Source organism: Salvia hispanica, chromosome 3, assembly GCF_029641045.1.
Source record: "Salvia hispanica isolate PSC_SH4W2 chromosome 3, Shi_PSC_v1, whole genome shotgun sequence".
NCBI lineage: Eukaryota > Viridiplantae > Streptophyta > Magnoliopsida > Lamiales > Lamiaceae > Salvia > Salvia hispanica.
The window spans coordinates 38,100,083-38,124,980 of NC_142694.1; the positions used below are offsets into that span (position 1 = coordinate 38,100,083).

The window sequence follows — 24,898 nt, forward strand, 5'->3', positions numbered from 1 at the left end:
TAAAATGTATTAATTTTTTTTCCTGAATAGAATTTTTTTTTTAGATTAGGACTAGATGGTAATTCTTCTTTTTTTATAAAGCATGCATAGTGATAAAAAATTTTACATTGTTTATAATTTTTATTCATATTAAAACGTGCATAGTGATAACTTTTTTTAATTGTTTATACTCCCTCTGTCCTTAATTAAATGTCTCATATTTAACCGGTATAAATTTTAAGAAATTGTTTAGCTTTATAAAGTAAAATGGATAGAAAAAGTTAATGAAATGTATTACCTTATTTTTATATATTAGTTTTATTATAATAAAATGAGAGTGAAATGAGTTAGTGAAATATATAATCCATCTAACCAAATAAAATAAAATTGAAATGAGATATTTATAGGCAAACAGACGCGGACGAAAAAAAGGAAAAATGAAATTTTTAGTAGAGAATTGTTTGGACCGTATATAATTAGCATTAGCATTCGATTATCGGACTAAGGACAAGCGGGAGTATCCCTCTCGATTCAGTCTTTACTCTCTATGAAACCACTCCGCTTTCCTCGAGCAACCTAGGGTTTAACGAGGCAATGGTTGCTATGGCGCCTGCGGTATCGCGGGAGAAGATTGCTGCTCGAATAAATTCGATTAAGTACGGAGCCTCCGCCGATCTGTCCCCGAAACTCGACCACCTCCGGCGACTGCGGGAGGAACTCATGTCGGCGGATTCCCATCTGGTTGTGGAACTCATTTCCCCTCTTCTCGACCTTCTCTCAGACCGTTTGAGCCCCGTCCGCAAATTCACCACTCGGTAAGACCTTCTGAGAATGTATTCCACTCCTATCTGACTGTGTATGTGTGTGCTCTGACATTGCTACTTCCATCAATCCTTCAATTTGGTCAATGCGAGTACATAGAAATGTTTCTTTCACAATTAGTATTAATTGCATTCGAAAATTACTCCCTGCTGTGATTTTATGATCTTTTTGAAAAGGGGGTGATATTTTGTTTGCTTTCTGTTTAATTTCTAACTTAGATAATTGGTGCAGGATGATTGGTGAAATTGGTTTAAAGCACTTGCAATTGTTACCTGAAATTATACCAGCACTCGTAAATGTTCTGAAAGATGATACACCTGCTGTTGCTCGACAGGCTATTTCATGTGGTTTTGATATATTCCGCTATTCTCTGGTCAACGTCGCCATCCAGGTCTGTTGAGAAGCAAAACCTGGCATGGAGTTGTTGTTATGCTTTTGATGAGGCATCAACACGGCATATGATTCTTTTCAGTCATATTTTAACATTTGATATATGTGCAATATGCTGCTTAAGCCTCTGTGTTACTCATGATGTTGCTCATTCTACACTAGGGGTTGTACTCGAGTGAGTTTGATGATTCACTGCGTTCATCATGGGCATGGGTTATCAAGTTTAGAGATGAAATATGCTCAATGGCATTTAAGGTAAGGGTCACTTGGAACTCAAAATGTGCATTGGATCTGAACATTGCTTGACTTCTAAACATGTCTTAAGGAGGAAAGTGAAGGGAGAAAGTTGCCTGCATTGAAGTTTGTGGAATCTGTAGTGTTACTTTACACCCCTGATCCTAATGGCTCTTTGGAGCCACCTTCTGATAAAAATTTTCAAGGTATATAATCATATATTTGTGTATTTGTTTTACGTTGGCATGTATTTCTTATATGAATTCATGTTCGTTGTGTGCTACTTAATTTTCGCAGGAAATTTTGATGAATTCAATGTCTCATGGCTACGTGGTGGACATCCCCTTCTCAATGTTAGAGATTTGTCAGCTGAGGCAAGCCAAAGTTTAGGTCTTTTGCTTGATCAGCTGAGGTCCCCATCTTTGAAATCACATAGTTATTTGGTGATCATAGTTCTAATTAAGAGGTATACAATCTCCCACTACCCAGATGGACAATTGTCTCCCCCCTGGCTCTTATGTCTCAGTCTCTCTCACTTCAGTTTTGGTTTATATTGCTTTAGTCTTTCAGCTGTTGCAAGAAAGAGGCCTGCCTTTTATGGCCGCATTCTTCCTGTTTTACTTGGTTTGGATCCTTCAAGTTCTGTAACTTCTGTTAGTAAAGGCATGCATCTTGCTGGGGTGCATCATGCTCTGAAGAATGCATTTGAATCTTGTTTGAATTGTACTCACCCTGGTGCTGCACCGGTACATTATTTTCTATTCTTTGTGCTCCTAACCTTCATTATTCTGTTCTGCCATGTGCTCTCTCTTTTGGCTTCTTCATGTATCTTTGCAGTCACTGGTACTAATTTGCCATATTTCTACTGCTTATATATAGATATAATATACATATGCATGCATAATTTTAAAGTCATCTTCGTTTAACTACCCAGTAGAATTTAAGTATTATTAGCCAAATATGCTATAGATTGGGTTAAATCAGGTAATATCTTTGGCATTTTCAATTTCCAATTCTCCACAATGAGCTATAAACTCGTCTTGTTATCTGTTTCGCAGTGGAGGGATCGTTTAGTTAATGCACTAAAAGAAATTAAAGTTGGAAAGCCAGTTGCACAAGCTGCCAATGATATGTCAGAGAACAATGGAAGAACTGAGTGGACAAGGGATTCCGATGTATCTCAAATTCTTGAGGTATATTCTATCAAAAGTTTATCATTATAAGGAGATCCATCCAAGGAAAGAGTCTTTTCTCAAATGATCGTACGAACTTCTTACAGGATGAAAAACCTTCTATTAAATCTCTGACAGAGCATGGTAATACTGGTCGAAAGAGAACTGGAGGGCTAGTTACAGTAGATGCTACTGAAGATGATAACTCCGGAAAGCGTGCAAGATCAACACCTGGCGATTTAGATGGACCAGGCAATGAAAGGAATCAGGGACAAGATAGAGTGCCATCTAGTGGAACAACACCATTTTCAGATGTAGATAGTGGGCCAGTGCAGCAGCTTGTGGCAATGTTTGCTGCATTGGTTGCTCAGGGTGAGAAAGCGGCTGCTTCTTTGGAGATTCTCATCTCTAGCATTTCAGCCGACTTATTAGCCGAAGTAGTTATGGCCAACATCTGGAATTTTCCTCCAGAAAGACTTCAATCTGAAGGGGATGAAGAGCCGCTCACAAGTGCGGCTGCTCATACTGAGATGGTTGAAAGTGATACCCACATCAAACATTTGTCGCTGTTGCTAAAAGATACACTGTTACAATTTACATCCTCTCAAGAGACAGAAACTGGAAATGGAGATAGTGAGCTTGAGGCATGTATTATTTTCTTATTTAATTTAATCTCTTCATGGTTTGTGAATTCTTCACTGCAATGGTGTTGTCCATGACATTCAGTGCTTTTGACACACTTTGATTGGAATTGCAGCAAAATCTAGAAGAGGAACCACCAGTAACCTTGGCTGGCAGTAATGTTGCACATGATGACTTGAGCAATACAAGGGAACATACTACAGTCCCTGTCAGTGAGTCTGCTTTTTCTGGGGACATTTCATATCCAATGGAGACTGGTTATGCAGTGATCACATCTGAAGTCACTGATATTGAAGGTAGAGAAAATGAAATTCCAGGACTATCTTCAGCTACTGAGGGTGATGGATTAACTGAGAACATGGATACAATTCCAAAGGGCTCGGTTCATTCAGATGATGCTAATCAAGAGAAATCTACTAATTTGGGTGGGATATCAATAGAAACAGATAGAACACCAAATGAATTAGCTCAATCTTTATCCACGGATAGGTCTGAAGAGCTTAGCCCTAAAGCAGCAACCACAGATGTGAGTAGCTTGAATTCCTCAACCGCAACTTCTATTGGGTTAGCTTCTCAGTTGGTTCTCCCCAAGATAGGAGCCCCTGTCATCCACCTAGCTGACGAGCAAAAGGATCAGCTACAACAACTTGCTTTCGTGCGCATTGTTGATGCTTATAAACATGTTGCTGTTGCTGGTGGCTCTCAAGTCCGTTTTTCTGTCCTCGCACATGCAGGATTGGAGGTAAACCCAGGGATGTTGTGATATACTATAGTATATTTTGACAATGCCAGTCACTAATTGCCTGTTATGATGTGATTGTTTGATGTAGTTCCCTTCTGAGCTAGACCCATGGAAGTCACTGCAGGCTCATGTATTGTCAGACTACGTAAATCATGAGGTAACTGAATACCTTTGTTTTTCCTGTGTATTTTGCATCTCATTAGTCGAATTTTCCTAGAGTTCTACTGAAAATTTCCTGACAAGAATACAATGCTATGTAATGCACAAGTAAATAGTCTTGTTTAGAAATCTGAAGATCTTCTAAATTCTGCAAAGAAAGGAAAAAAATGTAATGCTACTTCAGTCATTACTTACTTTATGCATCAGTTGCTTTTCATTTGTGTCCCATTGTGCAAGTTCTTTAGTGGGCCTTTTTTCTGAGAGCATGCTATCTATATTTGAAATGTAAAAGAGTTATGATGATTAAACAATACTTCCTAACTCATAATCCTTTCAATTTTCTTTTTCATAATCATGGATATTCTTTAATAGTACATTGTATACCATAGTACTTCTACTGCATGACTTGTGTTAAGTTCCAATTTCTCTATCCATCTTTTTGTGGCATGATTGCTTAAACCCTTTATATAATCTATGTTGTGGCTGATTAGTGTATATCTTCAGGGGCACGAGTTAACATTGCGCGTCCTCTACAGGTTATTTGGTGAGGCAGAAGAAGATCGTGACTTCTTTATTTCAGCCACTGCTAAATCTGTCTATGAAGCATTTCTTCTCCAAGTGGTGGGCATATGTGTTGCATCTGCTTTTTAACTTATAACAACTGTGATGGAGTATTCTTTTCAGATCTGGTCATTTTTATAAATACAGGCAGAAACACTTAGAGATTCTTTTCCAGCTTCTGACAAATCTCTGAGTAGATTGCTTGGGGAAGCCCCGTATCTTCCAAAGTCAGTTTTTGAAATGTTGGATTGCTTATGCTCTCCTAGTGCTGGTGCTATCTCAGACAAGGAGTTGCCTGGTGGAGATAGAGTTACCCAGGGGCTCAGTGCTGTCTGGAGCTTGATTTTGCTCAGACCTCCAATTCGCGATGCTTGCCTCCAAATTGCTTTGAAGGTTCTCTACCATGTGCTAGATTACATGGGTTGGGGGGGGGGGGGGTGTTAAAACTTATTATTAGAGGGAAAGAGTTATATGTCTGTTTTCCATCTTGAATCTTCTTTTCAGCAATAAAGACACTCACACTCTCATTTTATACACATAATTCCTGATTGACATTTGGATCATTGACAACTAGTGCTGGCTGATGTCCTTAAATAGTTAATTTCAAGTTCGTGCTCAGAATTCTGCACTTATGTAGTGTATAGGAATAAAAATGTATAATTCCTCTTTCTTGGTGATGTAGGTAAGCGTTAAGGGTGTTATCTTACAAATCAGCAAAATTTATTTGGTTAGCTTCATTTGGGATAGTTTCACTTCAATTATGATAGTTTCAAGCAGACGTAGCAGAGTAGCTTTGTCCGAACACATTGCAGTAGCTAGGCTACGACTCCAATCATTTTTATTGTGCTCTAGTTTATCCTTCCATTTTGGTTAATCTGACTATTATAGTTGTTCTGAACAGAGTGCAGTGCATCAATTAGAAGAAGTTCGAATGAAGGCAATACGGCTGGTATTCATGTGCAACAAACCTTCTACTATACATTTTTATATGTTTTTGAAAAGATTGCCACTTATGTTTATCCCACATATATTTTCTTATTTATACATTTTAGGTTGCAAACAAGCTTTATCCTTTATCAACAATATCTGGAAGAATTGAAGATTTTGCGAAGGATATGTTGCTGTCTGTTGTAACAGATGATGGAATCTCTACGAAGGAGGCTAATGAGCTGCAGAAGGTACCTATCTAAAGTATGCCATATGTTTCTAGTTCAAGTTTGGATATGCAAGTTTTTCCGTCATAAAGCATAAGAAATAAGAGAAAATTTAGCTATTTAATCTAAAATATCTTGATACGAATCCAAGCACGACATGGATAGCCCAAGACTTGTTCTTGTAAGGAACAATAAAAGCAACACTGAGATAGGGGTTTCAACTTTCTACCAACAGAAAGTTGAAACAAACATGAAATTTAATGGAAGACGAGATGGTAAGAAAAGTATTTGAATAGATGACCTTCAATGGAATCAAAGAACCCCCACCAAAATTATGGTAGCAACCCTTGACAACCATCTACAAAGCTTCATTCCTAGTTAACACCCAAACTAGGGACATATAAATGGGATTAAAAACTAGTGTTTAAGGGCCTAAAACTAGATTCTGAATCATACTGCTTATATTCCAAAATATTTCTTCTTAGATCTCCATCTTTAGATTTATTTTATTTTATATTTTAGGATGAAAATCCTTCAAGTGAAAACCAGCCAGGTAGTTCAGCATCTAAAGAGATTCCCCCAGATGGTCATCATATGACAGCATCTGAAAGCAGTTCATCTTTTACTGTGGTTGAGGTTCAGCGTTGCATGGCTCTTTATTTCGCACTGTGTACAAAGGTACTATCAATCTGTAGTCCAGTCTGATTTATGGCTGTAATTTCTATTCTTTCCTGCCTAATAGTACTATGTTTGCCTAACAGAAACATTCTCTCTTTCGACAAATTTTTTATGCGTATAAAGACACATCCAAAGTAGCAAAGCAGGTTTGGTGCAATTTCTTAAATTTGACCCTGACAAGGATTTCATATACTATGTGCCAATCTGCTATGAGGCTGTCATGATATCAGTTTTGTCATGGCGCAGGTAGTTCATCAACAAATTCCATTACTTGTTCGAACTATTGGCCCATCTAGTGATCTCCTTGATATATTATCTGATCCACCAATAGGAAGTGAAGGCCTAGCAATTCAGGTCTTGTTTTTTTCTTTCTCTTGTAATTTAGGCTTGATGGCATGTGTCTGATCATGATTGCTCATACAACTGCAGGTAGTGAATACACTGACAGATGGAACAGTTCCTTCTCCAAACTTGGTATCTACCATTAAGAGGCTGTATGATACAAAGCTGAAGGTAACCATGTATAATGTCTTTTTTCTGTTCGCTATTTGTGGATTTGTCCTATTCTATCTAGTTATCAAGTACTCTCTCCTTCCGTCCCACCATAAACGATTCGTATTCCTTTTTGGGATGTCCCATCTAAACCGGTCCATTTCCTCTTTTGGAAAAATATAACACAGTTACTCTCTCTTACTTTATTTTCTCTCCACTTAACTCACTAAACATCATTTTCTTAAATCATGTGCCCAAAAGAAACGCCTTGCTTATGGTGGAATGGAAGGAGTATTGTTTTCTTCTTAAATATGAACCAGATAACATCCAGAGCACTAGCATTAAATGTTTGGGGGAATATATATTTTTGTCCTGAGAAACCCTGGGTTGACTTTTCTGATCTATTATTGATTATCAATTTTCAGGATATTGATATTCTGGTTCCTGTATTACCTTTCTTATCAAAAGATGAGGTCAGAATCATCCATAACTTCCTTCAATTATTTAATCCTTCTTATTTGACACTCTGTATTGAATTCTTTCTTATTATATTTTTCCTTCTACTATTATCACCTTTCCTCAATAAAGATAGATCTGCTTCTGCTTTCTAGGTTCCAGTACTTTTTCCCCATCTTGTGAATGTACCGCTGGATAAGTTCCAAGTTGTGCTTTCTCGTCTTCTTCAGGTGCTCTATTCCTGATTGTATCTTAACCTGCCTTGAATTTCATGTCTTTATTATAGATAGTACCAAAGCAATTTGGAGGATATGGATATATTTTTTGGTGGAATTTTATTATAAAATATGCACGTGTTTATCAAATTTTCCTTTTGTAACAGTTATCCCCCCTTGTTGTTGTGCCTTTGGCCCTTACCTTTACGGCAATCTTATTAAGAAAAAAACTAATTCTTACACTTTCCCTGAATTATTTATGAAGAAGCATGCCGAATATCAGTGTCTTAGAAATATGCATCTGACATTCCTATAAGTTCTTACTCTGGCCTTAGATACAAATGAGCCATGCAGAAGCAGGCCACAAGGATATGAATCATAATCTTTTTTTAATAGTCCAGTTTTGCCTCCTTACCAGTTTTTTTGAAATGTTATTATCCTGTAGGGGTTCAATCATTCTACTCCAGTCTTAACCCCTGCTGAAGCATTAATTGCCATCCATAAGATTGACCCTGAAAAAGATGGAGTTCCTTTGAGAAAGGCAAGAATGCTGCTTTCTTTTTATGCACTTAGTTTTTCTGAACTACTCGTTTACTGAATATATTTCTTGCTAGCAGATAACAGATGCTTGCAATGCTTGTTTCGAACAGAGACATACATTTTCGCAGCAAGTTCTGGCCAAAGTGTTGAATCAATTGGTAAAGATATCCTTTTGCAAGTGTCCTGCTATTTTGTTAACACAACATACTATAAGGTTACATGATTGTGCAGGTTGAGCAAATTCCTTTACCCTTTCTATTCATGCGTACAGTATTGCAAGCAATTGGTGCTTTTCCTTCTTTGGTAAAGCACATAAAACCTATGTTCTTGAATTTTTATTAAGTTGATAAATTGTTTCTGGTATTTATATCGTCAGCCTTCTCTTTGTCACAAAGATTTTATTTTTATAAAAAAATTCCAGGTCCAATTCATAATGGAGATTCTATCCCGTCTTGTAAGCAAGCAGGTACCTGGTTAACCATGCATTAATGAATCCTCTTTTTCAACAAGATACTTTATTAACTACATTTGAAAAGTAGATTTGGAAGAATCCAAGGCAGTGGGTGGGTTTCGTGAAGTGTGCTCATGTGACCATGCCAGATTCATTTGGTGTTCTGCTTCAGGTTAATTATTCTACTGCAGTCGTTTTCTAAGTGTTCGCCTCCATTAAGTGGTTTGAGTTTAACTACTCATGTCCCAACCATGTGTTTGGGCTAGCATGCAAATATTACTAAAGAATTGATATTTCATCATGTCCTGAATCTTCAGGATAGCATCTTCTATGAATGTGTTGTGAAATGTTTTTAGTTGAACCAAGTCTTTTTAACTTAATTTTGCAGCTACCGGCAGCACAGCTTGAAAATTCATTGAATAGAATACCAGCTCTCAAGGCTCCTTTAGTTGAACATGCAAGCCAACCGAACATAAGATCCACGCTTCCGAGGTTTGAGCTGGCACCATCATATTCATCTGTTTAAATGATTCATGTCACCAAATTAACAAACTTTGTTATACAGGTCTACATTAACTGTTCTTGGCTTGGAGCAAGAGCTACCAACCTCTACCACACAACCAACTCAATCTCAAACTCAGACCGAAGAGGCCGATAATTTGGAAAAGGAAGCAGCGACAGAAAAGTCCAAAGAATCTATGTAAATCTATACTAAAACTGATTAGTCTTCTCCTCCCAAAAACATCTAATCCACAATTTCCATACAAGTTTTGTATTCTAACTTTTGGAAAATAATAGGCCTTATCGATTAATTTCACCTTCTCATCTACTAAAATAAATATTTATCTACCTGAAATTCAATACTCTTCTCTAAAACCAGTTCGGGGTTTTACATTTTAACAATCTCAATCTGAAAGAACTTGAGTTTTTTTAGATTTTCTATATCTATACCCAATTGAAAATATCGATCCCTGACATTTCCAAAGATAAAAGGCATCCTGGAATCGAGATTGAGTACAAAATTCTAGTTATATAAATGCATTGGGATCTTACTATAGTGTAATCTATATCTTTCTTATAAATTAATAGAATATGGTCAAAATTTTAGTCTGTAGGTTGTAGGAAAGATATAGTTTGCAATTGATTAGAGCAATTCTAATTTAGGAAAATTTTAAACGATTAATAATATGGACCTTATAATTTGTTAATTCTATTCTATCACATTTTTCTTTCCTCCCCTCTTTTTTTTACTTTGTCAATTACACATTAAATTTGTGTCAAATGTATATATTTATTGAACGGAGTGAGATTTTGTCATCCAATTCTCCACTCCATTTTGTTTCCAGACCGAATTTTGGCAACGTCCACGCCTCCTGCCTGCTAAGGGGCCATAATTGGTTTCTATTAGAAAGATAGCTAAGTGACTCCCTCAGTTTCCTAATATTAGGAACTTTGTTTTAATACAAAAATTAATAAAGTAAACAGAGATGAAGGGAAAAAATTGGATAAAGTAAAAGGGAGGAAAAACAATAGTGTAATTAGTATTAGTGGATTGTGGAGTTCATTTTCTAAAATGAAGAGTGTCTACTTTTAAAACACAGATCAAAAAAGAAATAGTTTCTATTTTTAGAAAGCGGATAGAATACTAGATAACTGAATTATGAAATTTTGATTATATAATGTCCAGTTTAAATTGTGATTCTATTATGGATGCCTCGGGTCAGTTCATTGGGCTTAGGCTAATCGGGTTATAAATTTTCGTCCATACTAGCCCAAAGGGCTAATATTGGCATATGATATGACACAGAAACTAAGATAAAATTGGTAAAAAGAGATTATGAGAAGGGTAATTAAAGTAGTGTTAGTTGATAGTAGGACCCGCATTATTATTAGTGTTTTAGTGGTGGTATAAGTTGTACTCCAAATAACTTGATGTATATGTGTAATATATTGAGATAACTTTCATATATGAAAATGCCCATATTTTTATGGAATGGATGAAAATGAAAAGTGCACATAATTTTATGAGAAATAGAGAAAAAATAAATAGTTAAAGTGGAGAAAGAGTAAAGTATGAGAGAGAGTTATGATCAATTGCTAACTAATTACCAATCATAAGTTAAGACTAAATCTTAGACATTAGATTAAGAGATCTAGTGATTGAAATAATGACACGAAGATTATATTTTAAATTAAAATAATTGTTAAATAAACTTAAAGGGTATTAATGTCAATTCTTATATATGGTACTCCCTCCGTCCCAACTAAGTTGAAACAAAACTTTTGGACAAAAAGATTAAGAAATTATGTTGAAAAGTAGGAGATGGGAATAAAGTAGGAAAGATAAAGAGAGAGCAAAATAGATGGTGGAATAAAGTAAGATTGATTGGATGTTTTGTTTTTTGTTAAAAAAAGAAATGACTCAACAGATTGATTGGATGTTTTGTTTTTTGTTTTTTTTTCTTTTCTTTTTTTTGTTTTCTTTCCCTTTTTTTTCTTTTTTTCATTTTTTTTACGAAGGAAGTAGTTAAAATTAACCACTTTTTCTCTCCTCAAAATCATTTTAAAAAATTAAATTTATGTAACTCTCTCGATTTATATTATCTTTTCATAAAAATATATAAAATTAAAGGTAATTTCATAAGTATTCTAACGAAATCTCAATTGTGGAACACGATCGAATGATGAAATTTTATAATTTTTATTTCAATTTTCGTATATGTTGATAAGCTGATTTTATATCAATAAATGAATCAAATAATGTCAATATAATGCATGTACGATATCAATAAAACTGTATTGATATTTTCTGGTAATTGTGTTGATATTTGTAATACACTATGTTGATATAAAAAAATCGTGAAAATTATTACTACCTCCGTCCCTGAATGTTTGACACAGTTTACCATTTCGGTCCGTCCCTGAAAGTTTGACACACTTCACTTTTTACCATTTTTGGTAGTGAAGACCCCATATTCCACTAACTCATTCCTACTCACATCTTATTATAAAACTAATACTTTAAAAGTAGGACCCACATCCCACTAACTTTTTCAACTCACTTTCCATTATATTTGTTAAAACCCGTGATGGGTCAAAGTGCGTCAATATTTGGGGAACGGAGGTAGTATGTTAGAACAGATTAGCTATTTTACCCTTTTATTAATGTTTTATCTATTTATTGAAATATGTGAGCTTTAATCTTATCAAATCATTTTAAAATCTAATGGTGTAGGATTGGTCTTAGTTGTGGATTGGATACTGTATGCATTTTAACACTATGAGAGAATACTCATTTCAGTTTAACTATTTATTAGTACTCCCTCCGTCTCAAGGAAGATGACCCCTTCCTTGGGCGGCACGAGAATTTATGCAACTTTATTTTGTGCGGAAAGTGTGGAGAGAGTAAAGTGAGAGAGAGAATAAAATAAAGAGAAAAATGTTTCTATTTTTAGTAATGAGTCATCTTGGCTGAGACAAATAAAAAAGGAAAGTGAGTCATCCTCAATGAGACGGAGGGAATATTATTTTTTAAAATTAAGGGCAGAAAAAAAAATTACTCCATCATAGTACTACTATTTTTGCTCCGACAGTCTGGTGGAGTTGGGTCACAAATGGATCGGGCACAGCTTCTGTTGGTAGGTCTCCCCCTTTTCCTCTTTTGCTCCGACATCTTCAGACTCTTCTCTCCGGCGCCGGTGAAGCCCGCCGCTCCCCACCACCACCACCTCCACGCCGATTCGCAGCCACTAATCCAGCCCCTGGAATTTCCTACTCAGGTTTGACTTTGACCTTAATCAACAATTTGAGGATATGATTGAAATTAAGTGAAGTTCTCTGATCAATAATACAATTTGAGGATATCAATTGAAATTAAGTTGATTCTACTGAGCTGATTACTGTGATCGAATTATTATGAGAGAATCATTTGTTTTAGCTTGTTTGCATTATTCCTTCGTTCGCGATATTAGGTTTTGTTTGGCTCCATTTTTGGTTGAGATTGTGTGGACTCATCTATTAATTGAAACTATGTGAAGTTCTCCAATCAATAATACAATTTGAGGACATCAATTGAAATTAAGTTGATTCTGCTGAGCTGATTACTGTGATCGAATTGTTATGAGAGAATCATTTGTTTAGCTTGTTTGTATTATTTATTCCTTCGTTCGAGATATTAGGTTTTGTTTAGCTCCCTTATTTTGATTGAGATGGTGTGGACTCATCTATTAACGTGGATAGGGTTAACTATTCAATACTAACACACTTCTTTTCTTTTCTTTTCTTTTCCTTTTTGGTTCAGAAACCAAGTGGGATTGGTTATGGAAACACTGTTAGCATTGACTTCTGTTCATCTTGTTCTTACAGGTATTTATACATATATATATTCAGTTATAATCAAAATTTACAAGTTATGGACCTATGGTTGATGTTTATTGAAGAGAACAAAAGAGAATGGTTTAATATATCCTTGAGAGTTGAGAAGGTTAGAAAAATAACCGTGATGATTACAGTGTGATCAAGAATAAAAAGTCAGTGAGATTGAAGACTATGAAAAATAAAGTTTATACTGTCTTGTAGTAGTACATTTATCTGCTTTCATTTTGGCAGAGGGACTGCAGTCACAATGAAGAATATGTTAGAAAGTCAGTTTCCCGGGATCAATGTTATACTTGCAAATTATCCTCCTCCTCTGCCTAAGCGCATGTTAAGCAAGGTCGTACCGGTGATACAATTTGGTGTGATTGGCATTATAATGGGTGGTGAGCATATTTTTCCAAGGCTAGGATTTGCTGCACCACCCCAATGGTACTATTCCATGCGTGCAAATAGATTTGGGAGCATGGCAAGTACTTGGCTACTTGGAAACTTCCTTCAGTCCTTCCTGCAAAACTCTGGTGCTTTTGAAGTGTACTGTAATGGTGAACTGGTAATGTTCCTCCTACCTCTCATAGATAATAGTTAATACTCCCTCCGTCCCTAATAATTTGTCGCCATTTGAACCAGCGCGAATTTTAATAAATGTATAGAAAGTGGGTTGAAAAAATTAGTGACATGTGGTTCCTACTTTTATGTATTAGTTTTATAATAAAATGTGAGTGAGAATGATTTAGTGGAATGTGGGGTCCACTACCAAAAAAGGTAAAAGTTAAAGGTGACAAATTTTTAGGGAGGGCCGAAAACGGAAATATGTGACAAATTTTCAGGGATGGAGGGAGTAATATGTAACAGCTGGTAATTTGTGCTGATAAATTTCAATTATCGACTTGTTTAGCTAGATACTGAAGTATTTGCTTTGGGAAATATTTCTTCTCTAGCTTTGTAGTCTGTTGGAGGATCAGATGTTTCATAGTATTTGCATATATTTTTGAAACTATAGCAATTACGGGGATGCAACCTTTTTAGTAATATGTTGAAGATATAGTGAGACTAGAAATAGTTAGGGTTTGTGATCACTTTCGCCGGCAGTTGAATTGTACATACTGTGGCGGAAGATGTGTTTGTGATCACTTTTTAGTACCTTGCCCCTCAAAAGGTGCAATGTTTCCCCCTAGTTAGCGATTGCAAAAGTTGTTACTTGTTGGTTCCGTTCATCTAGGATAACAACTTAAGCTTTCGTTTGTAGTAATTCTATTTAAGGCTTGTCATATTTAGGAAACAGGTGGTGTTTGAATGGTTGCATACATTACTTTTTCTACCAAATGATTCCTGAATCCTTTGTTTCTCTGATGCAGGTGTTCTCCAAACTTAAGGAGAATAGGTTCCCTGGAGAGATAGAGTTGAAAGAACTCATTGCTCGAAGGATTGTTAATTCAAGGGTGATAATCTGATTTTTATCGTTGATGCTCGTAGGATTGTTAATTCAAGAGTGATCATCTAGTTTTCATCGTTGACGGGTCTTAGAAGAGCTAGTAAAGTTATAACATGATATAACACAAACTTTTTGGTTTTTTCATATGGGAAGATATGTGTACAATTTGGAATCATTAGTACTCGTTTACAAAGACATGCTGCTTCTAGAGCTTCTATTTTGCTGCAGTTTCCTTATTGAATTCCATCACAACAAAATACTGTGCATGGATGAAAGCAAGTCGCAACAATGGTATAAATAGATAGAGCCAGGTAGCCAATTCTAATTGTGTACTATGCATTGCCTGCAAAAAAAAGTGGAGACTAAATTACTCTCACAATCATAATATTTAGCCATTACAAAAAAAAAAAAAAATTCTCATTCACTCTACGTGATATATATATAAGCTCATTTCACATATATGGGCTCACTAAAGATGTGTAATTTACATAAGAGAGAAGAGTTCCATCATCCATGCTGCAGACTGGTAGCAACGAAGCCAAGCCGTTGATATCCAGCATTCTCAACAGCGAATTTCCAGAAGCTTCCACAATGCTTCTATATTTGATACCACTTCTTGTTTTCCATTGCCTTGACAAGCTCATTGGCTAGGGAGGCGAAGTTTTCAGCTCCGTTTTGTAGGTCTTCTGTTCGTCTACTAATTTTCTGCAGGAACAAAGACAGGAGAATAGCCTTCTGTTATGGATGATCCATGGCTTAGATTATTGAACCAACATTTCAAATAACCACGAAGAAATCAATAAATACCCAAAACTGGTATGAATTAGCATGTGGCATCATGAAAAATCATGGAAGAACATAAAAATCGGAATCAAAACAGTTTTTGTCTAGAGTTCAATATGTGAGGCCATTCCTCGCCCTGTTACAGCTCATTTGCTATATATATAAAAGAGATTAAAAATATGGATTTATGCTTATAATTCTAGATATCTAGATGAACAGAGAGGTCTATCCTGGTTCACCTATTACTATTAAGGTATGCTTGGTAGGAGGGTATGTTAGTCCAACTAGATAAATTTAATCTTGTCAGGGCAGTGCAAATACACAGAAAAGTTCTGCCCACAACTAAAATGCGATCCACATTTTATTTAGTATCGGCCCGTTGCTACAGTACACTTTTACAACTGTTCAATCTCGTGGCGATGATTTGGGCAGCAGGGGTGTTAAGGCGATTAGAAAATAGAACTAGAGCTTCTTGATGTTGATGGTCTGTTGGGCGAGAAGGAAAAAAAGGGAACAGAGGCAAGAGGTGATTGATTAAGAAATAGGACTATAGCTTCTTGGTCCTTATGTTTCGAGTTTATCTCGCTTTTATCTTAGTCACACTGCCAAACGAACCCTCACTAATTCCAGCTTCTAATTTGGTTTATTTCATCCCTACCATCTATTTGCTGCATTTTATTTTCTTTGTTTCTTAACTCTTTTTACTTGGTCATCATCTACCTATAAGTTATTAGTACAAAAAATTTAAGCTTAGGATCATTCTTTTGCAGATATGTGACCTCAAGCTTCTCTTGGCGTTCCATAAGCTTGTTTTTTGCTTGTCCAGCTGCAGACGAGGCATCCTGGAAATGGAAACACAGATCGATCAATAAATGATTAAATAGCCTAGTGGTGAGAGCTGAAAGAACCAAAGGCATAAATTACCTCCGTTTTTCTGTATGTAGCAATGATCTCTTCCCGCGTTCTAACTCTGGGTTTAATCTCCGCATCATCATCAAACAATTTTTGTCGTTCGGTTTTTGTGTCTGCAAGATAATAGAAATCTCTCTTATTCCAAGAGTTGTCCAAATCATAAACAGCCAACCGAAACAGCATTTCGTGTACCTTTATTTTTCTTATCTAATTCATGGGATGAAGCAGATGACGAAGGCCCAGGCTCATCAATGTCAATATCATCTGTAAACACGTACTGTTAGCCACATGGGTCTAAACAAGAAAGAATTCTCACAACAACGCTAAAGCTCTAAGCAAGACAGCAGATTACGACACAAGGTACCATAGCAGAAAATTATTCAGAAATAGGCAGAGATGAGTAAAACCTATGGTAAGCTCAATATCTTCTGGTTCATCTGCTGTTGATAATGACCCTGGAACTATGTTCCTTTCGAAGATCTCTTCAAGGTGACCAAAATCAGCACTAGAATTTGAGTCATGATACACAGCGTTGTTTGGTTTTGGTGCTCTTAATCCTTTTACAATACCACTGAGAATGCCAGGATTAGCTCTCTGCAATAAAAAGTCCATCACTACCACCAAAACTGAAAATTGAAACACATAAACACTGAGAAAACAACAGTCAGCCTTCTTAACCTTTTTTCTCTTACGATCAGAAGATATACTGATCGCAGCATTGGCAGCAGCTGCAAGCACTTCATCATGAAGACCGGGAAGGGATTCTGGGATACTAGAAAATAAAAACCTCATTCATTTTTTGCATTCTGATGATTGTATAGCAACCAATTAAGTACTGACGAAATGGTAAAAACATGAGTGATACCTGAAATCATTTTGACCCTCCAAAAGGGAAACAAATGCCACTTCGGAGCCATTTGCCTGTGTGAAACATCCAACAAGAAAAGACATTCTTATAGAGTGCATAACAGAAGTACAAACAATGAATCCATTATGTTATCAAGACTCAAATTTCATACAGTTTACAGAAATTACGTTTAGCAGAGAGAACACAAGCAATAATTATTGCTCTCCGTCCCATTCAAGATGTTCACCATTTCTTTTTAGTTTGTCCCACTCAATATATCCACTTTCTTTATTTGGAAATAAATCCCTCTCTCCTCTCTCCTCATTAAAATATTCAACTACCTTTTTTTTCTCTCTACTTACTCCACCTAACAACTCCTCCTAAAATCCCGTGCCACTCAAGAAGGTGGACATCTTGAGTGGGACAGAGTGAGTACTTGCAGAATAGGCCATTTATAATAATTACCAATGCAATATGTAAGTTTTCGGCAGAGCTGATCATCCTTTCCAAGTTTGGCTTGAAGTTCCACCTTAACTGTGACAGTAAAGAAAATTCTTTCACCAATTCCAGATCAGGCAAAGATCTGCATAAGAGTCCCATTGACGGTGAGCTTCGGGAGGAGATATCCAGAACACCTAGTTATAAAGTAAATTATTCTGATAAAAGCTAGAGTCTCAGCTGGATGGAGTTCAAAGAAGGCAGGAAACCTGATCTCCATTTCTCCTGTCGGGTAGAATACTGCCAACCCACCCACATGATCTGTCCGGAACACAGAAGTCCAACAACAGGGCTTGGAAAGTTTGACTTTGCATATGTATTTGCTTTGGCCCTGATCAACCAAATCATGTTAGGAAAACACAACATCAAACAAAGGAAAGATGAAAAATGTGAGACTTACTTGAACCACAGACTTTGCAGGGTATATGAGTAGTTTATCTCTGCAACAAACCAGAACAAGCAACTCCTTCAAGCTTAATGTAGATGGATTTTTATCCAGAGCATGGTCTTCAGTTTTACATTTCTCACTCCGTAGATCAACACTTAGCAAAGGCTCATTTTTCAGTATATCGTCCTTTTTCTCCAGTTGCTCATCTACAAAACTAAAAGCTGACGTCTGGTTTTCTGAAAAATAAAAGGCCAGTAAGTTAGGGGATTCATCACAGGAAGAGAAAATAAATCATTTATAATATGATATACTTGCCTATAAAATGCAAAGAAATTGCTGTTGAGTTCTTCAACTGTATTGGCCTTGAGCTAATCATGCTACCATTATTGCCATCAATAACATATATACTTCCTTCCTTGGTTAATACGAATATGGACTCTCCTCTCTCTGGAATTATTGGTGCAGATTCATTTCTTTTCTTGGGCATTTCATACTCAAAAGCTTTGTACGCTACAGATATTACTGGGGATGTTTGTAAAGAGTCTGTTATAAATGCAACGGATGATGACTGCACATTTACCACTGCAATCTGAAACGGTACACATAAGCCTGTAAGTATGTATCATGCACATGATAACAATAAGTAGGGCTGTCAAAACGGGAATCGGGTATAGGGAATACCCGACCGGAAATCGGACACCTGATACCCACAAAACGTCAGGATGCTGGTATTAAGCTTTGCGGGTATACCCGATTACCCACACACAGCCCCCCCCCCCCACCCACACACACACACAACACGCACTTATTTATACAACACTCATCCAAAACATAGTGCACTCCACTTCAATGAGGGACAAAATATGTTTAAATACCCCTATCATTATGATACTCCATTTCTTTTTCTCATGGAGGCCATATTGTCCTATATTTAGTTTCAATCAGTTGTCCTTCAGCAAACTCAGTAGAGGTGATCCTGGAATATGTGAATGATTCTTCTTCAAAATATATATTGATGGACTCCAATTCTCTTTAAACATGAATAGTTGAAACTGCTACGCATATTCTATGCCATGATTCACCCATTGATAATATTAAATAATGGCTTCCTCAAAAAAGATTTAACTAACGAAAACACCATATGCAATGCTCTTATGGGTGTAGCTATACTGCAATTAAAGAAAAAAGACTCCCACATTGGTAAGAGAAGAACTAAATCTCCACAGCATTGTAAACAAAATACCAATGGCGTCTTGTCAAAATAATCGAAGGGTGTGGGTATCCGAACCTATCGGGTGTTGATACCAGATGCGGGTTTTCGGGGTACCCACGTTACACTTCGGGTCGGGTTCGTATATCAAAATATGTGGTTTCTCCGGTGCGGGTACACAAAAATTTGGGTCCAGATGCCCATTATGACACCCCCTAACTATAACTTATTACTTACTCGTGAAGATTCATGTACAACGATAAGTCTGGAGCCTTGGTTTATAAATTTTAGTGCCTGAACTCCTGATTTATGAAGATTGAAAACAGCTCCACACCTGGGTCCCTGAACTTGAGCAGAACTGCGAACTGCATGGAGTCATGATAAATAACAAGGAAAAAAAGCCATATTATGGCCTACATGAAATTTTCCTCTCAGCATGCCTTGTATATCTTCAATTTAACTTTGTCAAATAATAGGGAAAAACATAAAACTCATAGACCGACATAACATGTTTTCAAGTTTTAAATGTTTTTATCATGTCAAGTATTATGTTCAATTGTTAAACCTGATAGTTATGTAGATTCTCCAAATTCATGGAACTTAGGGAATAATAACATGGTCTACTCCATACTGCTTGCCATTCCTTCAAAAAGACTGGAAGACAATGTTTCTAAAGGAAAATAGCAAATGAGTTAGGAATCTCTCTTACTTAATACTCTCATAGTCTCATATACTGTCATACAAAATCTCCAAATATTGACTAGAAGCAAGTTAAACAAGGAGGATATGCATGGCACCAGATTTGTCTCAAATGGAAAACATATTTCTAATGACATGCGCCATCAAAAGAAACTGTAAATCAAAGGTCAATTTACCTTCAGTTTTTGTTTCTGTGACAAAATGGATGGTTGTCTCATTGCTGCTGCAGAGTTCGTAAATTTCAACCTGCTTGAGAACAATCAAAGGCAAGAAAGGATAGTGCACTGAGAGAAAGCTTGTTTTCTTTCCGAGCATGTAACAACTTTAAGAATAATTTCTAACCCGACCGCATTCATTTGCGACAGCTAATCTCAACGTGGAGGAGCATAAATCAACTGTCGTCAATGAGCCACCAGAATCAACCAGATCTTCACTGTTAGCCTGTCATTCATCAGAAAAAAACTCACATTAAGTTTGATGATTAACTTTATAGCTCTACAGATCCATTAAATTCTAACCTCATTTGTCAAAACACAGAGAGGAGAAAAAACTGGATAAGTAACATCCCATATTCGAACTGATCCATCATCATAGCCCGCTACATACAGTCTCTGGACCTTGTAATCTTTTCCAAGTGACAATTTATTTGTTACACCTCCAGTTAAGGGCCACCGTTTATTTCCAGGCAATGTCACTGTTGGACTTGCTACAGCTATCTAATTATACACAGACTAGTCGGTATGAAGTAAGGATAAGAACCATTAAAATAAACCAGGACGAATCAGGATAATGCATAAACATTATCACCTCCAATCCTAGGCCCTCTGTGCTTCCATTTACATAAAAAAGCTCTGCCACCGTAATCAAAGGATCAATCGTGGGTATGGTTGCTGGAAAGTTTACAGCAGAGACAGGTAAATCCTTCCCAGGCTGCAACTCTGAGGAGTATATACGTATACAACCAGGGTTTGACAATACAAACAGAGAAGCATCTGTAGTACTCCCAGTCGTACCAGCAGTTGGAACAATAATCATATCAGCAAAAGAACCATTAAGTGTGAGGTCAGTACGGCTAGTGCATCTCACTGCTTCCATTCCAGATGACCATTCAAGACTTAGAACCTGCCCAAAAGGAGTTTCTGAGAACATCTCAAACTACTGACTAGTGTTATCATCAGCTCAAATTTCTGCTAGAGGAGATTGTATTGTGAATCTAATAGGTGTATGACAGACCAAATAATAAAACCTCACATATGCAGAGGCATAGGTGGCTTCAGTTTGTATTCAGTACGAAAGCTGAGTCTACATTAATGAAATTGAAAAGAGAAAACGAGATAAGTATAACCTAATTGTTTTGCATGAGCTATTTAAGTTCATTAGATTGCTGTCATTTACCAACAAACAAAATCTTCAATCAATCCAAATATGTCGAATACACACACTCTATTATTCCAGATAAATTTTCTCTGCATATCATAAGGCAGAAAATACAAAAAGAAACACAAAAATTTTGCAGGTTTCAAATCATATATGGAACCCCCATGTTTGATAAGTCAAATAATTAACCTAAGAGTATCAACAATTATACTGAATAAATAATCTTAATTGAAAGAAATATCTTTCAAGAGTTAAGATGATAACCTACCGTAACAACTTCCTCACTGCCTATCTCATCACCACCATATATAAGAAGTTGACCTTCTCGGTGCTTACTGGATTTACTGTTGTCCAGCCAGTGTAAAACAATAACAGGTAGCCTCTTTTCAGAAGAAGACAACTGCAGCTTGACAACATTTGGGGACATCCCAGCTTCTTGGTTTTTTATGGAAGAATCTTTTGACATATTCCAGAACAAAATATCCCCGTCCACATATCCCATAGCGAGAATGGACCCATCAGTTGATGCCCAACAAAGAGCACTGATCTCTTTCTCCTCTAAGTCAAGGGAAGGTTCATCGTCAACTATATCAGTAATCCCATCATTTGGGGGACAAACATTATTTTTCAATTGCAGGACCCTATCACCTCGCACAACAACAGGTTGTGCTTCGACCACATCCCAGAGAACAATCAGCCCACTCTCATAAGCGATCAATACCCTACAGATATAGAAGCTTGTTAAGCATTACAGAAGAATAGAGTTTTCATCTTAAAGTTTAAATTCACCTAATCATATAGTTTCCATCAAATTTGACAAGAGAAAATAAAAGAAAAACAGGGCATAATCATATCTTACCTATTTCCGGAAGAATAGGGTTGAGGAAGGATCCCGACTATGGGTTGCCCACTGGAGACTGGGATTCCAGTTGCTTCTGTTGAAGAAGTATGAAAAAATTATTTACAGATGGCACCAACATGATAGGGAAGCAATACTGGACGTAAAACAGAATGTCTTTCATGTTTACCTTGGCTAACGATAGTAATTTATCATTTTAAATTTTAGAATCAGTCAAAAGAGTTCATAGTGAGTAAATGCATTGTAAAATAAAATATATTACATGCCTGTCTTTATTTTTGTGTGACAGGCATTTTGGACCTGTGAGTGAAACATGCTTCTGTCTTATGTGCACAGTGCCGTGAAGCAGAATTAACTTAACTTTAACAACCCATAGTCACAAGTAAGCTAATAATTTCGAGGACTTTAAAAGAACGTTTACAGAAAATAGCAGTTAGAACCTAAAACTGGCTTTTACTGAACCAACAAAGCAAAATAAATTGACAGTAAGGGAAGCATGTCTTCACTTAAATAATATTCGTGACTGTCAACAGTACTCACCAGCAAGAAAATCAGAAGATAGTTGATATGGCAGTCGCATAAGCTGTCCACTTTCTGCATCATACTTCAAAACAGACATCAATCCGTATTCATCACCAACATACCTAGAAAGTACAGATTAGGTCAATCAATCTCCATGGTGGAGAGTTGCAATATATAATAATAGACTTTTAAGCTATTCATACATAAATGAAGAGCCATTGATTACAGAGAAAGCAGTTACAATGGAGTCCCACTGTAAGCTACATGCTATTGACCTCCTCTCTAGACTCCAAACCTGCACAATTATTTTCAGAAGATTCAGTATTCGCGTCAAAACTGCAATACAACAATAGCAACCCGGACTGCGTAATTTGCGCTGACATTTTAGCACAAATATTGTTTAAAAAAAAGGTTGCTTTGCTTGAAATGAAAGAACTAGTTTGGTAGTTAATCAAATCTATAAAGCTTAAGTGAATGATACTACAATTATTTAGCAAAAAAATGATGCTTCGAACTGACCGATGTGTGAGAATGTAAAGGATTTACTTGATAACAATGTGGATTATGATGTGTACATTTTAATGAGTACTACTAAGACACTGAGTTGTGATTCTAGATAACCAGGTATCTGAAGCATGTTTTCAGTGATCAATAATGAAAGATCAAGAGAATTACGCATACCTGAATATCATTGTCGCTTGTAATGCTAACTATGAAGCCTTGATTCTGCAGAAACTGCAAAAGAGAAGTAGAAAATTATAATTTTGAAACATATTAGCAACATAAGAGAGACACACAACAAGATCACTAAGTATACACACACCAATAGAAAATGACATTCTATCAGCACTACAAAATTTGAGAGAGAAAAAATACCAAACTAATATGCCTTATAACAGAAACTGTTGGTATCATCCAAAGTCCTGAAACTGACCTCTAAGTATTTTAGAGGCAACAGCTTTGGAGAAATCAGAAGTCCTTCAACATTATCACCACCAATTACCTTGATCCTGCCATCCCTGTGAACAAATACTATGAATCAGATTCACGAGAGCAGAAGGTATGTTGTTAATTGCTGCTAATGCAGGAAAACCAAATAGTGGTTGACAATTGACAATGATTCAATAATCTGCCATCTCTCTTTAGAGTGATAAACTGCGAAAAAGAATGTATTCCAGATTTTACTGAACCTTAATCATGAGAAATGACTCAGTCTGACTATGATAAATATAGGATAACTCAACCAAGCTATAGACAAGATAAAAGAATAAATCTCAAGCATATGATACTTATAAGCCATAATTGAAACAACCAATCCAACCAATTAGCAAAAAAATCTACAAGAATTTTATCGTAGCTTCACGGATGACCAAATATCGATAGAATTAAGCAGAGAGTTGCCCGCAATCACCCTAAAGAGAGCTTCCACAGCATAATATACATCAAACTCACTTTCACATTCAATAGCAACTCAACTTACAAAATTCATAGCGCAAGGAACAGTTAAATAAGAGGAAAAGCAGACGCAAACTTACAATGTGCCGACGGCCAGTAGGCGCTGAATCGGATCAAAAGCGAGCATCGACGCCGTAGATGGAATTCCGTAGTGCACATTAATCCGGAAATTCAATTCATCCGGTGACAATGAACTCTTTCCATGACGCTGAATCAAACACGCACACAATTCAAGTTCGATAAAATTGAGTGAGGGAAAAACAGTGAAAGTCAAAGCAAAATTAGATGATTTTGTTACCTCTGGACGATTAACGGTCTTCTGAAATAAGCGTTTCTTGAACATGGCGATGTTGAGCTTATCGTCGGCGAGGAAAGATCGGAGTTTGGAGTAGAATTGAATTGGACGTGAAGCTTCGCGTTTTGTTTGAGAGTGGAAAGATCAGAATACATGGGACTCACTTCTCGGTTTGTACGCTAATAAGTGCACTCTATCGAAGACTTAGTAAGCTCAAAAGTGGAAAGGATCGCCAATGTAAATTCTTGGTATACTAATAATACATTGACAATTGCTTCCTTTCTTAATTATTAACTTTGGTAATCATCAACGCTATTAAATAGTACTCCATCCATCCCCCAAAATTCGTTACCATTTGATCCGACACGAGTTTTAAGAAATGTAAAAGAAAGTGAGTTAAAAAAAGTTAGTAGAATGTGATACCTATTTTTATATATTAGTTTTATAATAAAATGTGAGTGGTAGATGAATTAGTGGAATGTATGGTCCACTACCAAATATAATAAAAGTAAAAGGTGCCCTTGCCCATCCCCCACCTGTGAAGACTCCCCTGCCAC

General features: G+C 36.5%; 3 protein-coding genes across 7 annotated transcripts; 2 read left to right on the plus strand and 1 right to left on the minus strand.

Annotated features, from left to right (window-relative positions):
* The first annotated feature begins 474 nt into the window (after nucleotides 1–474).
* On the plus strand, nucleotides 475–9,504 carry ESP4 (HEAT repeat-containing protein). Of its 3 annotated transcripts, none has more exons than XM_048113964.2 (27): nucleotides 475–794; nucleotides 1,033–1,192; nucleotides 1,354–1,446; nucleotides 1,520–1,631; nucleotides 1,723–1,891; nucleotides 1,988–2,171; nucleotides 2,484–2,618; nucleotides 2,705–3,241; nucleotides 3,355–3,981; nucleotides 4,070–4,138; nucleotides 4,645–4,761; nucleotides 4,849–5,094; nucleotides 5,603–5,650; nucleotides 5,754–5,879; nucleotides 6,378–6,533; nucleotides 6,617–6,679; nucleotides 6,780–6,887; nucleotides 6,963–7,046; nucleotides 7,451–7,498; nucleotides 7,637–7,711; nucleotides 8,142–8,237; nucleotides 8,314–8,394; nucleotides 8,468–8,539; nucleotides 8,658–8,702; nucleotides 8,776–8,859; nucleotides 9,076–9,179; nucleotides 9,253–9,504. In XM_048113964.2, exons 1-27 carry the CDS (start codon nucleotides 574–576, stop codon nucleotides 9,389–9,391), a joined length of 3,999 nt encoding a protein of 1,332 aa, XP_047969921.2. In that variant the 5' UTR covers nucleotides 475–573; the 3' UTR covers nucleotides 9,392–9,504. The 3 variants fall into 3 exon arrangements, with proteins under 3 accessions (XP_047969921.2, XP_047969920.2, XP_047969924.2); XM_048113963.2 differs by having other exon boundaries at nucleotides 476–794; nucleotides 1,517–1,631; XM_048113967.2 differs by having other exon boundaries at nucleotides 659–794; nucleotides 1,525–1,631.
* Nucleotides 9,505–12,260: 2,756 nt separating this feature from the next.
* On the plus strand, nucleotides 12,261–14,716 carry LOC125211806 (selT-like protein). The gene is made up of 4 exons (XM_048111742.2): nucleotides 12,261–12,466; nucleotides 12,988–13,052; nucleotides 13,296–13,614; nucleotides 14,420–14,716. The coding sequence occupies exons 1-4, from the start codon at nucleotides 12,302–12,304 to the stop codon at nucleotides 14,513–14,515; spliced, it is 645 nt and encodes a 214-aa protein (XP_047967699.1). The 5' UTR covers nucleotides 12,261–12,301; the 3' UTR covers nucleotides 14,516–14,716.
* Nucleotides 14,616–24,788, minus strand: LOC125211805 (uncharacterized). 3 transcript variants are annotated; one of them, XR_007174569.2, is made up of 25 exons: nucleotides 24,345–24,788; nucleotides 24,127–24,254; nucleotides 23,526–23,610; nucleotides 23,273–23,326; nucleotides 22,795–22,886; nucleotides 22,610–22,713; nucleotides 22,070–22,145; nucleotides 21,479–21,932; nucleotides 20,641–20,955; nucleotides 20,352–20,549; nucleotides 20,176–20,274; nucleotides 20,010–20,079; nucleotides 19,372–19,499; nucleotides 18,240–18,513; nucleotides 17,937–18,160; nucleotides 17,746–17,867; nucleotides 17,504–17,621; nucleotides 17,057–17,112; nucleotides 16,870–16,963; nucleotides 16,599–16,785; nucleotides 16,384–16,455; nucleotides 16,204–16,304; nucleotides 16,059–16,121; nucleotides 14,985–15,201; nucleotides 14,616–14,839 (listed from the first exon to the last, which is right to left on the minus strand). XR_007174569.2 is itself a non-coding variant. In XM_048111740.2 (24 exons), exons 1-24 carry the CDS (start codon nucleotides 24,387–24,389, stop codon nucleotides 15,094–15,096), a joined length of 3,267 nt encoding a protein of 1,088 aa, XP_047967697.1. In that variant the 5' UTR covers nucleotides 24,390–24,788; the 3' UTR covers nucleotides 14,841–15,093. The 3 variants fall into 3 exon arrangements, 2 of the variants coding, with proteins under 2 accessions (XP_047967697.1, XP_088925263.1); XM_048111740.2 differs by lacking the exon at nucleotides 14,616–14,839 and having other exon boundaries at nucleotides 14,841–15,201; XM_089069137.1 differs by lacking the exons at nucleotides 14,616–14,839; nucleotides 24,127–24,254; nucleotides 24,345–24,788 and having other exon boundaries at nucleotides 14,841–15,201; nucleotides 23,468–23,578.
* Nucleotides 24,789–24,898: the final 110 nt, after the last annotated feature.